Source organism: Marmota flaviventris, chromosome 13, assembly GCF_047511675.1.
Source record: "Marmota flaviventris isolate mMarFla1 chromosome 13, mMarFla1.hap1, whole genome shotgun sequence".
NCBI classification, from domain to species: domain Eukaryota; kingdom Metazoa; phylum Chordata; class Mammalia; order Rodentia; family Sciuridae; genus Marmota; species Marmota flaviventris.
This window is the reverse complement of record NC_092510.1, coordinates 21,866,183-21,884,540: the sequence shown is the minus strand read 5'-3', so window position 1 is coordinate 21,884,540 and position 18,358 is coordinate 21,866,183. Positions and strand designations below refer to the sequence as shown.

At 37.6% G+C, this 18,358-nt stretch overlaps 1 protein-coding gene across 3 annotated transcripts in view; it reads right to left on the bottom strand.

Moving 5' to 3' along the window:
* Frmd3 (FERM domain containing 3) overlaps positions 1-18,358 on the bottom strand; it is a 251,189-nt gene that overhangs the window by 12,424 nt on the left and 220,407 nt on the right. Inside the window, exon 1 of one of the 3 annotated variants that reach the window (XM_034635356.2) lies at positions 6,772-6,907. The exons of the other annotated variants lie outside the window; for them this stretch is intronic. Coding sequence (XP_034491247.1) covers positions 6,772-6,898 — 127 coding nt within the window. The 5' untranslated portion in view covers positions 6,899-6,907. Of the gene's footprint in view, positions 1-6,771; positions 6,908-18,358 lie in introns of those variants that run through there. 3 annotated transcript variants of the gene reach the window in all.

Genomic DNA, 18,358 nt, shown 5'->3' with positions numbered 1-18,358 from the left:
AGATCATTCCAGCTGTATAGTCTGAGACTTCTTACCTATAAAATGGACCAGATCCCTCTAGTTCCAGCATTCTGTGACTCCATCTTAGACTATGCCTGTCAATAAGCTCTCTGACTTAAAGTTGGAGACTTTAAGTGGTGGAACAAGAAGGGAGTTAAGATTTTTTAATGAATAGGGCTGGATACTTTGAAGTAAATAATCATGCAGAGGAAACCTAAGGATTAAAGAGAATAAGTAACTTGCACAAGATCACAAAGCTCGGAAACAACGGAGCCTGGCTTTATACCCAATCCTGTCTGGCTCCAAAGCCCATGACATTTTTTTCCCGCAAACCATCATGTTGCTTGAAGAGAAGGGAATCTGAGAGGCCTGAAGGGACCCTCACCTCTTAATTATAGAGGAAGAACCTTCTCTGTTACTGGCCCAATTTTATTTGCTGAAACAATTTCATTATGTATAGGGTTACAATTTGTCCTCATTTACCTTAGACAGTTCCACTGTGTGGGTGTGGTCCTGATAGTATTACTAAAATGCTCCTTTTATTCTCAAAAGGTTTGCCTAATCACTCTTAATGACAATTGTATGTCAGCTCTCCTATGATTGTATCATAGCCAACATAGAAGCCATAAAACAAAAGTCATTTGCTGCCATGGGGACTAACAGTTTGTTAGAAATAAAATAAACTTTAAAACTTATTATATTCTACATTTGCTATCAGTCATACGTTAAATGACTTAAAATGTTTTCTAACCATTATAAGCAGCATGTAGACTTCCAAAATTTCTCAAGACAGTATACCATTAACCTCTTACAAATTTCTCTCTCCTTTTTTGAGAATAAAATTTAATCCTTTAACTGTAACTCATGTACCTGATGAACATCTTTGGAAGGCTGCTGGTTCATTCTATTTAAAAACCTATGAAAAGTCATCCCAGTGACTCAGGAAAGTATACACAAATGGAAACTTAGATAAAGACACGTGTGCATGGCAAATCCTAATGTCCTCCCCATCCCTGAACCCCAGCTGGAATCTGGAACACTGCCTTTCATGTAGGTAGGTAGTCCTCTCCCACAGCAGAGTTGGCGGTGTGGCTTATTCTTTTCACTCCCTCCCCATCCTTACAGACTCTGTCCTTGAAGACTGAACTCTCTTTCCCTTATGACCATCGCCTGATGACCTCCTGGTTTTGCATCTACTCTTACTAACTCTTTTGATACCCATATTATAATCATCTTGCATGACTTTGATATCTAGAGCTCATGTGGATGATTCATGCAATCATTGTCTTTGCATTTCCATTTAGCTGCTTTGGCAGCCCACTGAAATGGCTCTCATCAAGGTCTCCAATCACCACCATATTTCTAAGCCTGTGTGTGTGTGTGTGTGTGTGTGTGTGTGTGTGTGTCCTCCTACTCTGAGACTTTATACTATCTTGGTTTTCATTCAATGACTCTATTTCTTCTGTCCTCACAGTCTCCTCACCTGTCTTTGCAGTGGTCTCAATTCTCTGGTCTTCTCACTCTATACCTTCTTCCTTGAAGTCTCAACCATATGTATGGCTCTGATATGCTACTGCAGAATTGCTCTACCTGATAACTACAGGTTATCAGTGTTCCTTAAAATTCTTGAAAAGAATGTTCTACAGAGAAGTTTGCAAAACTGTGCACATTCTATTATCCTTTGGGACATTACTATCAACTTTAAGAGTGTAAGTTCAGAAATCACTTTTCTGGACTTGAATCCTGACCTTGAACAAATTGTCATGGATCAGGTATTAAATTACTTTATATCATTCCTTTCATCAATAAAATGGGCAAAATTCCAGGACATATTACATGCGATACTGTATGCAGAGGAATTCATGAGCCAATGCATGTAAAGTTCCTGACACAGGTTAAGCATTCAATAATAATTTGGCATATTAAAATGTATGCGTGGTCCTGGAGAGAAGAAATCTGTTTCACTTTATTTAACCCAACATTTCCCAAATTTATTTGCCACAAGAACGTAGAACACAACTTAGCTTGAGAAATACATGTTACTGAATATCTCAACTCAAAACCCTTCAATGAGCTTCAGATGTTCCACACAACTATACATAGGAACATCAGTTTCAATATATCCAAAACCAAACTATATCATCTCCCACTCAACTCTTTCTCTCCTCAATCACTCACTATATAGTAAGTGGCACAACTTTCTACTCAGTCTCCCAAACCAGCAATCTCAGCGTTGACCAATATTTCTTCTACCAACTGCTCACATCTGTCTCCAACTTCTCCAAACTCTGCTCTTATCCACTTTCAAAGCCACACCTGTCTCTTTACTCACACCACTTCTCAACTGAATAATAGCAATAGCGTCCTAACTGGTTTTCTTGACTTCAGTGTGACTTCTTGGGAATTATTTCCAGAATAATTATTTTTAAATGTCAATTAGTTATATCAGTCCTCTTCTTAGAAGGTTTCTCACACCTTTCAGGCTAAATATTAAACTAAACTCTTTAGCTTAATACAAAAACACTCTGCTACCCCATGTTTCTACCCTATCAGTTTATTTAGAGGTGCCAAATGTGTCATGTCATTGCATGTCTCTGTGCCTTTGTACAGACTATTGCCTCTTCTGAAAATGTTCTGCACTCAGATGGATCTTATTCTTTAAGACCCCAGGGGTCACCTCCTCTAGGAAAGCTCTCCTACTTCCCACTCCCAGTCTGATATAGATGCTTTTTATCCCAGAATACCATGGTTGACTCCTCATTGTACATTTTCCCACAATAATTAGTCTAACCCATCATAGTAATTTAGACTCTTGGTCACCTTTGGTTTAGAAATGGGCATAGAAGCTGACTCTGAAAATAAAAATTGAAGGACAGAGAGAAAATAAGGCATGAGGGGGGGACTGAACTTCTGAGAAACTTTTTTTTTTTTGCTTCTAAGAAGAACATTCTGGAAAGGTTTGACTCTATTTATCTCTTGTCATTGTTGTAACTAAAGGAGACCAGCAGAAACTCTGGCAGCCAACCTATAATGCCAATGGCCACAGCTCTGAGGGAAATCCTGGCCAACAGGGAAGAGAAGTGGAGGGAGATGAAATGAAATTGGTTCTCAACCCTGGAATCCTATCTGCCTCTGGACTTATTATTTTGGGTAACAAATCACCTTATTATCAAAACAAGTGTTAATTAGAATTCCCCATTACTGACTGCTGGATGGCATTAAACTGGGGCAGCTGTCATCCCATCTTGTGGATCTGTTTATCATCACAATCAATCATCGCACCGTGCTACAGTTTTATTGTGGATTTTTCATTAAATTTTTATCTCCTAAAAAGTAAGGACTAGAATTACAGATTCTATAATTGGCCTCAATATTTTTAAAATTGAGTTCTCCTTTCATTAATCTAAAATTCAATGCAATGAAGTTTATGTATGATGGCAAACACATGTAATAGCCAAACATTAAAAGAATTTCCACCAAAATCAGGAGCATGACAAAAATCTCTCACTACACAGCAATATAATTCTAGGGGCCCTAGATAATACAATATGATAAAGACAAAAATAAGAAGTATAAATATTAGAAAAGATATTAAGCTCTATTTTTAGATGATAGGATTATCTATATGAAATAAAGATTAAAATAAACTGAGGGAGGACTGGGGTTGTGACTTAGTGGTAGAGCGCTTGCCTTTCATTTGTGAAGCACAGAGTTCCATTCTCAGCACCACATATAAATAAAGATCTATTGACAAATAAAAAAATATTTAAAAAATAAATAAATAAACCGGGGGAAATAATTAATGGAAATTCAGTAAACTGTTCAAAAGCAAGATCCACATATAAAAGCAGTAAAGACAATATAAAAATATGATAATGAGAAACTTCATTCAGAACAGCTAAGTGTACAAAGTAAGATAGTCATATAATACTCAGGAATATCCATAATAAGAAATATGCAAAATTTCCACAAAGATAATGTTAAAACATAACAAGATGACATAAAAGAAAATCTCAATAAATGAAGAAGCATAACAATATTCCTGAATAGAAGGCCTCAATGTTTTGAAAATTTTATTCTCTCATTAATCTAAGTTTCAATGCTATTGAATTACAAATACCAACTCATTTTCAAAAAGATAAATGGAGAAAGTGCTCACAAATGACAAAATAATTTTGGGTAAAAAAAAGCAGTGAGTGCCTCCAGACAATGGAATATTTTTCAGTGCTAAAAAGTATTGTCATGAAAAGACATGGAGGAATCTTAAATGCTTATCACTAAATGAAAGAAGCACATCTGAAAAGGCAACATACTGTATGATTCTAACTATACGCCATTCTGGAAAAGGCAAAACTACAGAGACAGTAAAAAAGATCAGTGTCAGGGATTAGGGGAAAGGAGATATGGACAGGAATAGTAGAGGATTTTTAGGTCAGTGAGATTATTCTGTATAATACTATGATGATGAATACATGTCATTATACATTTGTCTGACCCACAGGACATCTGATGCAAAAAGTGAAAACTTAATGTAAGCTGTGGACGCTGGGTAATCACAGTGTGTCAATGCAGGTTCATCAACTGTTAACAAATGTGCCACTCTGATAGCGGACGCTATGTGGGCGTAGGAGGCACATGGGAAATCTTTGTATTTTCCTCCTACTTTAACTAGAAACTTAAAAGCCACTCTAAAATAGAAATTCTTTTAAAAAAAATGTGGGAGTAATTTTATCTATCTAATGTCAAGATTATACTATAAACATAATAACAAAAAAGGAATATTAAAATGTGCGATTCAGAAACATTCCCTTAAGCATAACGAAAATTTGTTTAAAATAAATAATTTTGGGGAAAATTGCTAAATAATTGGAGAAAAATTTATATCCTTGTATCATGTCATATACACAAGAAAAGTCCAAAGATGTCAAAAAAATTAAACCAAAATAAATATTAGATACCACAGGAAATTGCCATTTTTATAGAACAAAAGTAGATGGTTATCAGTATTTGTATAGTTCAAGTGAATGCATTAATTATGAAAAAGAAAGCATAATTTTTGCACGAGGAAAACTGACATAAAATCCAAACTTGAAATATACAAAAACTAAGTAGTTTGTACATGTAGAAGTTGTCTGTACATACAAAAAATGCCTGATTCAAAAAGTTAACACTTTCTTTAAAAAGTTGAAAATCAAGAACCAATTAATTAGAAGAAAGTTGACATTTTTATCAGGCAAAGGATTAAAGTTCAGATTATAAAAGATTTCCTACAATCTGTAAGGAAAAGACAAAACCACAGTAGAAATCTGCAAACATGAATTCTCCAAAGAAAAAATGCAAATGGTCAATTATCATTTGAGCAGATGTTCATCCTATTAAAAAGGTTTGTACAAATGAAAATAATGGAATCTTATTTTTCTGTCAACATTTAGCAAAATGTTAAGAAACTGGTCACATGAGGATTAGTAATCACATGGGTGAGTAGAGATTCTCATGCATACCTTGTTCTTAAGCATTTGTCTTATAGGATAATTTGATCACTTGCATCAAAAGTAAAAATTTGTATGTTCTTTACCCCAATTTATATTTTTTAAGAATTGATCATAGAAATGCCAATTTCTACATTTATTGTAGCATTGTAATAGACAAATAATAAAAAAATAAATTTCCCACATAAATTAGTAATTAAATAAGTGGATTGTAGTATCTCTACATTACATAACATTATTGGCCATTTTTGAAAAGATAATTATATTAATTGTTTTGATATGAAAAGTCCTTCAAGCATATAATTAAGGAAAAATGGATTATAAAATAATATACCTATAACAATATCATGAAAAATATATATACCATATCCCATATCTTATCTGCAAATATTCATAGACTCACTTTTGAGAATATTAGAATAAAGGAAAACATTCTATATATTTGTGTTTTTCAAAATTTCATATAAGAACCCATCATGCATTACTTTTGTCCTTGTACAAGTACTATTGGTTTCATTTCAATTCACTTAGAAGTCAGTCCCACACATATGTATGAAATATGGCCAATTTCAGACATTTCCCAGGAGATATATATATATATATATATATATATTTTTTTTTTTTTTTTTTTTTTATCAACTCATGATTGATACCACATATACTTATATAAGCACAGCTTCTTTTCTGCTGTAGGGCCTGACTTGAAATTTTTATTTCAATTACAGTTTCTTCCAAGGACCATAACATACGATATTTACAAGGAAAAGGAAACTGGAAGAATGTCAGTTTGATCCAAGTGCTCTAACTGATATTTTATTTTAGTAGAGCTCTGCTTTGAAGATAAAGGGGAGCTCTGCCTCACCCGCACAAGCAGATCTGAGATCTGAAACCTTTAAACAGTGAGAGGAGGGGGAGTGTGTTTTGATCATCCAGTCTGCCTTCTCCTCGACATCTCTCATTATTGAACAATCTAGAGGAGCACACCACCACTGCCTCCCTCCTAACTCACTGCTGAATAGAAAGCATAATTTGCCTTTTGACAACTTTATGCCATTTCATGGAAAAGGGAACACACCCTCCCATTTACCTTCTGCACTTGCTCATTCACCCTCCTCCCTGCTTGTCTCTGCCTCTCTCCCTCCCTCTCTCTCTTCCATAACTCATTAAACTTCTGACACTACATTCACCCTTGGCTTCTCACTGAGTCGCTATAGTGAGCAGGAAGCTGGAAGCTTGTATGATTCTTCAGGCACGGGATGACAGCCCAGGGCATGGCACGTACCGGCATTTCGAGCTGTGACCTTGGAGCCATGTCTCAGCAGTCGGACAAACACATTACTGCTGCAGTGGTTCACCATGTGCAAGTGGAGGCTTCGTCGAGTCTGGATCTTGACCAAGCATTTTGCCATATTGGATATTCCGATCTCCCCAGGTCTCCTCTGCCTATCACGGCCCAGGACAGCCACCACCAGCCATAGCAGCTTTGACCTTTTGCTAACTGTCCATTCTGTTTTAAAGGACTGAGGCAGGGCACGCTGAGAATGAATCAAATGTCAGGTTCCTAATGCAGCCAACAGAAATAACTCATGAGGGACAGGCATGGGGCAGGGAGGAGGGAGGAGAATACTATTTTTAAACTCTCTATTCACTTCACTAACAAACAATGAAATTTTATGCATACTCCTCATCCAGACCAGAAGATTCCACCAAATGTCTTATGGCATCCTAAAAATCAAATGTCCCCAGATGGTAAGATGACAACTGTGTAACTCCACAATGGAGAAACAACCCACTTTGATTTCTTCTAAAAATTATTTATTGAGTCTTCAATACGTTCTACTGCAGAGCAGCCCAGTAAAAATATAATGCAAGCCACATTTTGAAAAAAGGAAAAACTGTTTGAAAAACAAACATAGTACAATGAACTTTAAATTTAACAATGTGTTTATTTGAAGCCACCATATCCAAAATAGTTTCATTTCAACATGTAACTGTAAAAATGATTTATAAAGCAGCTTACATTCCTTTATGAGACTGTCTTTGAGAGTGTGTGGGTTGCACATGTGTAGTACATCTCAGTTCTGACCAGCCAAGTTCCAGGACTTCAGCCCCATGTGGGGCTGCCATATTGGACAGCACAGTCCCAACAAGGTGGTAAGTTCCTCACATGCTTCGCCTTCACCCCCACAACAATGCTACCATTTTCTTCACTTTACAGATAAGGCTTAGGTAGAATGATTGACCTGGTAAATTCATAAAATTAGTAAGTAGCCAAACTATGATTTTAACCACCTTAGCATGGACTTAAAAAAAAAAAAGCCTCCCAAACAACAGCTGTTAGTGCTCCTATCTCTAACCAGGTATGTTTTAAATGCAGGAACCAAACATCACATTCAATCTCTTAGCACTTTGAAAACTCTCGACTTGTACATCTGAGACAGAAATGTGCCTGATATGAGCACTAAGAGATCAAACTTTTTTCAGAATTTTTTTCAGGGCATGCTATAGTTGAAAAAAATTCAACTGATTAATAACCATACCTCATAAACTATCTTTCAGTTATATTTCTTTGCTGTTATATTTTTCTCACTCTGATTTTCAGAAGAAAAAATTTTCCTCTCTCAATTTCATCACATATGCATTTTTCTACTTTAAATAGCTGTTGCTGACAAAAGATGATTTTCTAATAAATTTTTTTTTTCCTTTTCTGGATTACATTCAGAGCATCCAACTGAAATTCTGTATTGTACTTCACTATGGGAATATAAAATTGATTTAACACTTTTGGAGAGAAGTTTAGTAAAATATATAAAGTTGCAGTATTCTTTAGCTCAGAAATTCTACTTTAGGAATTTATTCTAAGATAATAATTGGACATGTGAACAAAGATGTTCATCAGAGCATCATTTATTATAACAAAAAAAAATGTCCAATGGGAAAGTGATTAAATACATGTGATAATGAAATACTATACCAAAAATTTATATTTAGAATAATTTAATAATGTCAGGAAACGCTTACAATGTATTAGTAAATGAAAAGAGTTTGCTGATAAAAACAGTGTGAGTTGAACTATGTCAAAATGCCACAGAAAGGAATAAAAATAAGGTCAGATGGTAAATTCTGAAGTGGAAAATGGTGTGGCCAACTGTGCACTATGACCTGAGGTGGGGGAGGTCACATGTGGAAACCTCACAATTGGCTTATTCCTCTCACAGGTTAACAGTCTCTGATATGCTACAGAAGTTTCTACCCTCAAGGGGTGAGTCAATTTTAAAACTTGAAACTAAAACTTCAAATTTTCAAACCGGAAACCACTGACCTAACAATCCAGCAATACTTCAACACTTTGTCATCCCCCTTACGATGGAACTCTGAGCAGAATCCCCTGTCATAAAGCAGATCTACTGATACAGTGGTGGGGCCCTGGAATGGTACCTACCTATAAGGCCTCCTCCCTAGTCACCAATAGCGGTTCTTGAAAAACTAACTGAAATTCTTTAGGGCATTAAAGAACAAATCTAAAAGTCACTATTCTACCTGAATTGTTGCTTTGTAATAATGCAGAGGAAGAATTTCAAAGATTAATAAAGGGCTCATTTGCATGGCAATAGGCTAGGGCTCAATAATGAGCAGCTCTCCCTTTGGCCTATTTGGAGGGAATATAAATCTGATAAACTGAAAGAAGTTTGGTGTACAGCTGCCTCCATTCATACTTTAAGTTGGGTCTACCAGTTTCTTGGTACTGAAAGCTAACCTGATGTAGAAACAGACTCCAACCTTACTCTTGTAACAAGTAGCCAAGTCTCAGCCAATCACAAATGGCCAGCTGTTCATACCTTGTTCAAATAAGATAGCCATGAACCAATCAAACTGTTTCAACCTCACGCCTTCTCTCTGGCTATAAATATACCCTGCGTAAGTGGTGGGATGGAACATTCTGAACCATTTTTGGTCTAGACTGCTACCCAATTCTAGAATCCCAAACAAAGCCAGATAAGATCTCTAAACCTAGATTTGTTGTGTAATTTATTCTAATTTATTACACATGATGGCAGAATGCAAATCATTTCATACTACACATATACAGCACAATTTTTCAAGTCACTGATTGTACACAAAGTATTTTCACACCATTCGTGCCTTCATACATGTACTTAGGATAATGTCTAACTCATTCCACCATCATTCCTATCCCCTTCCCTGCTTCTTTCCTCTCCCTCCCCTTTGCCTTATCTAAAGTTCCTCCATTGCTCCCATGTTCCCTTCCCCCCATTGCCATTATGAGTCAGCATCCTCATATCAAAGAAAACATTTGGCCTTTGGGTTTTTTTGGGGGGATTGGCTTGCTTCACTTAGCATTATATTTTCCAACTTCATCCATTTGCCTGCAAATGCCATGATTTTATTCTCTTTTAATGCTGAGTAATGTTCCATTGTGTATATATACCAAAGTTTCCCTATCCATTCATCTACTGAAAGGCATGCAGATGATATGATTCTATACCTAGAAGATCCAAAACATTCCATCAGAAATCTCCTAGAACTAATAAATGAATTCAGCAAAGTAGCTGGATATAAAAATTAACACCCATAAATCAAAGGCATTTCTGTACATCAGTGACAAATCTGCTGAAAGTGAAACTAGGAAAACCACCCCATTTACAATAGCCTCAAAAAAATAAAATACTTGGGAATAAATTTAACAAAAGAGGTGAAAGACCTCTACAATGAAAACTACAACATGCTAAAGAAAGAAAGAAGACCTTAGAAGATGGAAAGATCTACCTTGTTCTTGGATAGGCAGAATTAATATTGTCAAAATGACCATACTACCAAAAGCACTATACAGATACAATGCAATCCCAATCAAAATCCCAGTGGCAATCTTATAGAAATAGAAAAGGCAATCATGAAACTCATAAACCTAGATTTGTTATAATTTCATTTTTTAACAAATCTTTGTGCTTAGCATGATGTTGAAACAACATGTGACCCGATAGCTCATTTAAAACCAACGACCTTCTAAAAACAAAACAGAAAGCAAGTAGAAAACCTGAAACAAACCCACCACAATTCTTTATTTCTATTGTTTGCCACCAGGATAGTTACGCTCATCAATTCTCAAGCATTAAATCTCACCATAGTTTCAAATGCCTCCTTTCCTCTTTTTACTATTCTAACATTATTGTTATTATATATAATTGTTTTATTATTATTATTTTAACTATAGCTATATAATTAGTGCTCCTTTTTCTTTCTCCCCCAGTACTGAAGATGGAGCCCAGGGCACTTTGCCACTGAGTTCCATCCCCAATGCTCTTTTTCATTTATTATTTTGAGACAGGGTCTTGCTAAGTTGCTGAGGCTGGCCTTGAACTTGTGATCCTCCTGCATCAGCCTCTGTAGTTGCCGGGATTACAGGTGTGCCTCATGTAACATGCCCAGCTAGCACTTATGTTTTTCACTTTTCTCTTGAAATTGTTCTTAGCTCTCTATGCTACTTTTCAGAGATATTAAGTTAATTCCTTTATTCTCTTTCTTTTGTGGATCTTCTGTTTTTATTCAGAGAAAATGAACCTAGCAGGATCTGCATTCTATATTGTCCTAGACACTTCTCTCTACCTTGTCCAACTATACCCAAACATGTGGCTACTTTTCAAGAGAAAGAAGAAAAGGAAGGCAGAAATGTGAAACAAGTTCTAAGATTTACACAATACTGCACTGGGAGTGTTGTCCTTATTTGGGGCCCCATGCTCCGGGGGACAATATCAGTAGCACAACATTCAGATGCCCTTGAATACTTTTTCTTTTTCAATTCATTTGTGTGCTTGAAGAATTGGGAAGTCCTGTCAGTGTTAAAGAAAGCAGAGGATGTGTGAAGAGGAGAATTGATTCTCCATGATGAGATGCTAGAAACACTGATAAATCAGGCAGAAGCCAAAGAAGAGGGACAGAGTTCAATGGTAACAGCTGTACATGGACCTGAATTCCATGTCTACTACTGCAGTGAACTTCCTGACGTAGATTTGAGACAAGGCAATAAACTTGCCTTTCCTTAGCAGGGAACTGAAAATTATCAGGCAACTTGGAGTGCTGGTGCCTTAATTAAAAGATGGAGAAAGAACTCTTCTCACACTTGTTGTGACAAGGAAATGGGATGTTATGTATCAACTACCTAGTAATGGTGCTGGTTCCTAGTAGATGGACCAGAACTCACTAAGTGGTTGTAGAAAGCAAAGTTTACAGCACAAGCTCTGGAGGTACCCTTGGGTTCTACTCTGTACCATTTTTTATCCTGGCCTCAGTTTCCATGGTTGTAAAATGAGCCTTATAAAGACAGAATGTACCTCTGAGGATTGTTGTGAGGACTAATCAAGTTAATACACATGGCATGTTCAGATTAGTGCCTTGCAGCAAATTAATCAGTAAGGGTTGGTGAATTTTTTCCCCAACACATGCTCTTTCCTTTGTCTCTTTTAGCTACGCAAGAGGAAGACAAGTCTCAAATTCTCTTCCTTCTGTCAACCATCTGTCCCTTTAACATGTCATTACTAGTCACTTCTCCCAAATAGTAGGGAAGCAGTTTTACTGATTGTTAAAAGTTTGCTTGGCCAGTATTACCTTGGCATGTTCCTGAAGAATGCATCTTTAGATTTTATTAAAAATTTTTTAAATTATGAAAAGTATATAAATGAATGATATATCCCACAGCATGAGCATCAAGGATTACATGTAGTTTAAAATTCTGTTTGTGTTTTTCTGTATTTTCCAATTTGTCTAAGATGATTAAGGTATTACTCTTGATTTCCCATTAAAAAACAAAATAAAAAAGAAAAGAAAATGGTTGATTCTGGTAATCCGTAATCCCAGGAGAATATATTCTATTTGTATGCCTTCTTCTTCCATTCAAATAAAAGATGACCTAGCCACATTCAGAATGTATACATTCGTTTGTTTGTTTGTTTATTCACTAATTCAGCAAGTGTTAATTAGCTTCCACTGTATACCAGAATGTCAGAGTGTCTGACAGTACACAGAATGGCATAGGCAGAGTCCTTGTCTTCAGGGAGCTGACATTTCGGTTGGAGGAGACAGTCAACAAACAGGAAAACAAGTAAGCAGAGGAGAAAGCATTCAACAAGGCCAAGTGCTCTGGGGAAAATAAAAAAAAGAAGGCACTGGTGTGAGAGAAAACAAATGAGTAGGAATTGGGCATTCAGGGAAGACCTTCCAAGGATCTGCAATTTGAATTAAAAGAAAAGAAATAGCCATACAAAGGCCCAGCCATTTCTTCTGGGGAATGAAACAGCTTGTACAATGACCATGGCACATTCCAGAGAGAATGGGAGAGCCAGGGTGGAGAGAACATAGACTGAAGAGGAGAGAAATAGAAAAGAGTTTAACAGGCACAGAGCAAAGTATACAGGCTGGAGGATAGTGTTCAGATGTTATCATAACTAGATCTGAGTTCCTCTCATAAAAACTCACTCAGGCTGCTGTGTGGAAAATATGGGTGTCAGGAGGGGATAGTAGCTCCCTCGGGAGTTACTATAACATCAGTGGACAGAGTTGAGCAACTACAAGTGAGGTGGTGCCATGGAGGTAAACCTGGGGTAAATTTGAAAAGTTCAAGTGAATAGGATTTTTGCAAATAGATTTGACAGTTCAATATCTTATAACCACTGGGAAACAGGAGATGTTTGACAAGGAAGGACTGGCATTTAAAAATCTGGCTGCCCTATTCGGGATGAGGCAAATGCTGGGAAAGAGCCTGAGAAGGAACAGAACATGGCCCCAGGGACAGAGGCCAGGAAAAGAGATCATGTAGACTGTCAGTCAGTAGAGCAAGGATAAGGAACCGGGTCAGGATCACAGCCTGGCCCATGGAGAAATGCTGGCACATTCCTATGGGAGTAGAGTCCTGGGCACCACCAAGGCAGGGACTCAGGAAAAGGAGCCAGGCTGGCATAATGGTCAGAGGACAAGACAGAACATTGGATAGAGCAGGACTAAAATCCCAATCCAAAGTGCTGGGCTTGGACTTCTTAGATCCCTTCTAGGTAAGATTGGTCCTAGAGTTGGAATGGGACCCTGGTTGGATTTAGGGACCAAAAGGTCAGCTGTGGCTAAGGGTGCCAGGTAGGGCCTGACAAGACCACAAGGGATATTCTATTTTTTGAAAGCAGATACTCCTTTCTTTAATAGCAACATGTCCAATCTACATTCAGATAATCAAGTGCATCACTCTTAAAATTCTATTTCCCTTTTGACCAAAACATCTGCCCACTGTCACATTTATAATGTTAAAGTGGAAACCCAGGGGTTAAAAGACTTTCCAACTGGAAATGATGGTGTGTTAAAGGGTGCAAGGGCTCTTTCCACAGATAAAATATTAATTTTATATTCCCTTTTAAGCTAGTTGCTACTAATTTTCAATTTTATGCTGGAAAATAAGATTGTGCCACTGACAGTAAGAAAGAATAAGTGATTTGAGAGATCATGGGGCCAAGTGCTCACCGTTTCATTTACCATATTTAAAAATAAGACAGCTATACCTTTGCTTTCAGACACACTGACAAATGGTCCAAAGGACATATTGAAAAATAGCAGTGATTTGAGAGAATAATTATAAAAAGCCACACAGAGTAGGAAGGAAACTTAGAAGTCATCTCACTTTGTTTCATAGAAAAGGAAGTAAAGTCTAGGTGGTGTCAGTGACTCTCATGTGCCAAATCATTGTAAATGTTCATCAAATGAAAGAATGAATCCCAGCCCTCCTACCCTCTATCCCATGCTCTTCCCACCCACCAGAGAATGCCCTCTGATGCGTCCTATGTCCACTCAGGTGAACACATGCTTACCATGAGAGTCTACCTGCCATGTAAACTGGGAACTCAGAGACCTCCACAGAACACTTAAATGACAGTGACACAGCACTACCAAACAGCCTGGCAGAGGCCAAGACTGAGCTTGGGTGACTCATGCTGGTTTACCAAGTGGCATACCAAAAGCATGTAAAATGGCATGTCACCACCGTAACTAGAGCAGAGAGGTCTCAACGTCTATTTTAGGAATCCGGAGCCTTGGCACAAACAGGAATCTCAGAGTTTAAGAAATACACTCCACCTTTTCTTCATTTAGATTTATCTCTAAGAGCTAGGGTGATTGTAACCAAGTCTGCTTTGGGAGACAAAAAGTGTGCATACTTAGTAACAGCTGCATATTTATTTTTAAATTAGATACATGTAGAGCTATCTTGGTTTATTACATACACTATAAAACCTACACAATGGAAATTTTATAAGGAGTTAATAAAAACAAAATATCAGTAGAAGTCTGAGTGGTTTCTTCCTCCACCCCAGTGGATCACTGTATGAGCTCAATGCATATGCACCCTGCTCTGAATTCAGCTGTATGGCCTAATTTGCCATCAACCTCCATCTTTCTACATGTGTATGTGGCATTGGGCATACACGCCAGGAGTGAATCCTAGCAAACAGACCTGTGCCAACTCTTTTCTAAGCTCTGCTTAAACTGCCACAGCCCTATCATCATGAGCCAGCCTAAAAAGCATCACTAGCACACATTGCACAAGGCTTTCTTCCAGAAGGGTGACACTGAGTCCTAAGAGAAGAGAGACGGAGAAAGGTAATGAGATCTTGCCTCAACCTCAGCCTCGGTGTCTCAAAGAACATCTACTGAACACTCACTACCAACCCATGAACAAAAATGCAAGAAAACAGAGCCTCATGCTGATGGTGGAATGCATCCAAAACTCAGGAAATCCTACTTCTGCTCTCTAATGACAGTGGCTTTGGCAATCCTTTCCCTTTTCCTCTGCTCCTGTTTCTTAGGGCATGGTGGGAGTGTTTGCTTATTTAGCTGCCAAGCAGAAAGTCTTTCACCATGTTCTTGTGGTCATAGCTGGTCACACTTACGATGCTCTCTTGGCTGGGATCCCAGCCCTCAAGGACTATGACTGGATTACCTCCTAGGACATGTGACTGACATTTTTGCCCCTAGGCAAATTCTTTAAAGCAATCAACTGTTAATACTTAAGTGCAGCAGTAAAATGCCAACCTGAGGGGGAGCAACGATTTGGGAAGCTCCACTACTGAATTGCTTCCACTAACAAGACAACAAGTCTTAACACAGATGGTGAGCAAATGAGGGATTAGAACTAGCCTCAAAGTGAGCCATTCCTTTATTTAATAAATTCAACTTTAAAATTAGAGCATGAGTCCCAGAAGGGAGCGAGCATCCTGTGGGAAGTCTGTTTCCTCCACAGCTTGGCTCTAATAAGAATACTGCTGGCCAAAGAGCTCAGTCACCCCCCCATCCCAACATGATGGCCATCCTGGGGAGGTACAGGTCCTGGCATTCTGAGATAGAAGACCAAAGACTTGAACACCACCCTGGATACACAGGATCTTTTCTCACTGAATCACAGAGCTCCCCGACATTTGTATATATATAAAAACTGGCTCTTTTGGTGATTGCTTTAATAGAAAAATAGATGTAGTTCCTGTTTCAGTGAGACAGAGTTGAGACCTTTTGGAAGCATTCTATATCATCGAAGATACCTGGGTCAAGAGTTTGAAGACCAGCTTCAATAATCCCCAAATAATCCCAGCCTCAATATTTACCCAGTATGACTTTGGGCAAACTGCCTCACCTCTCCAAACTTAATTTCTACAAGAATTCTGAGAGGATGTGTTAGATCAGGAGTTCACAAACTTTTTAGCTGAAGACCCAGATTGTGCATATGAAGTTTTGAAGGCTGAGAGATAAAATTAAGGCTATAATGCAGGTGCTTATATAATAATTTAAAGCGTAATTGCTGGCTCCAAGACAAAAAAATGAATGGATGCTGGGTGGCCACGGGTTCTACTTTGCTGAACACTGTACAGGACCATCTTCAATGTTCCTCTCTAGCCTTCAAAAGCAATGAAAAATATTACTGTTCCCAAGTTCCCATTTTTTCCCCTCAAATGATGGTCCTTTTATTGGATTTTTTTTTTTAAAATTTTTTATTCTAATTTATTATATATGACAGCAGAATGCATTATAATTCATATTATATATATATATATATATATATATATATATATATATAAAATCGAGCACAATTTTTCATCTCTCTATATACAAAGTATATTCAAACCATTTGTGTCTTTTCATACATGTACTTAGGGTAGTGATGTCCATCTCTTTCCACCATCTTTTTTTACTCCCTTGCCTCCTCCTTCCCCTTCCTTCCCCTTTGCTCTATCTACCATTTGTCTAATCTTCCCCTGCTCCCCCTCCCAACCCCACTACAAATCAGCCTCCCTATATCAGAAAAAACTTTCAGCATTTGTTTTTTGGGGATTGGCTTACTTCCCAAGTTCCTATTTTTATTACAAAAGACCTCACGCGATAGTCTTGGATGTTTGGGGGTTTTTTTGTTTTTGTTTTTGTTTTACCATTTTTACCTTCAGCAAAAGATTCAGAGTCAGAGTTTAGAGCCAGAAAGCATTTTAGTGTTGCTTTTTTTATAGATTAAGCAAATGAATACTGGAAGGCTGGAGGGTCTTGTCTATGGTCACCCAACTTGGTGGAGTAGCCAAGACTAGAGTTTATATTTCCTCTCTTTTCCAAGACATTAATGCGGAAATGGAGCAACTACCTGAATGGTTGCTATGTTTACACAGAGAAGTACTATAATCCATAAAATGAACTATTTGTGGAAAATTGGTCAAGCCTATAGAACCACATTGAACTATAGAACTACACTGTTGGCATCTCAAGATGTTTCCACTGAGGAATTCTATATCCCACAAAAGGAATTATTTGTGGAGAATTAGCCAACTACAGAACCAACATGAAACACATTGTTGTTATTTTAAGATATAAGCTACATAATCACTGCAAGATAAGATGGATCCAACTTATGTGGGAAACAAGGCATCTACCTCCCTCACAATGCTGGAAATATTTAAAATTTCAAAGATCTCTTTCAAGTGATACAACCTTCTTATGAGTACTTAAGTTGTCAGTAAATACCAGAAACCAGAGTTCCAAGGATGGAAACAGCTCCAAAGAAAAGCTCACAAAGGGGAGATGAAAAGCTTTTGAAGTGACTACAAATGTGAGTCTGCAGAGCTGGCTCAGGCCTTTATCTTTTCCTCTGAGATGCACTTGGCATCTCTTACCCTAGAGGAGCTACCGACCGAACCACGGGTGTTTTCTTCTGGGATTCAATAGGTGCGATGATGACTTTGAAGTTTTGATTCTGATACTGCAATTATAAATAAAAGCAGAGGCTGTCCTCAGCTTTGTGGAGGCCTCCTAGCTCCTGCAGAGGTGAGTTCAACTGCCACGAGCCTGTCAGCAGTGGAACACTGCAGCTGCCTTTAAATGGGAAACTTAAGGACAGCCCAAGCACCTGCAGTGTTAAACTGATCTTTAAAACAGTGCTTTATGTGAGTTTCTCCTAATTTGGGATATTAATCCATTTGTCTGTATTTGTATTTAACATGTTCCTAAATTCCTTATTGGACCTGTAGTTCAATTTATGAAACACGCATATGCACTAGTATCTTTAACATTAAGCAAACAGTGGGATATACACAGGATGATCACAGCCACATTAAATACATGGGGAAGGAAATTGCTAAAGTGTTATTGGTTGCCTCTAGGAGAGTGATAATCTAGGAGGTGACTTTCTTCTGCTCATCAATGCTTTTTAGTAATTTTTGGAGTTTTTGGAAGGTGACATATTGGTTACATAATGAGAAAATAAAACAAATAACAATCCCAAAACTCTGCAGCAGTGACGAGTACAATTGAAGCTGGTGCTGATGGTTCTGCCATCCCCAGGTAAC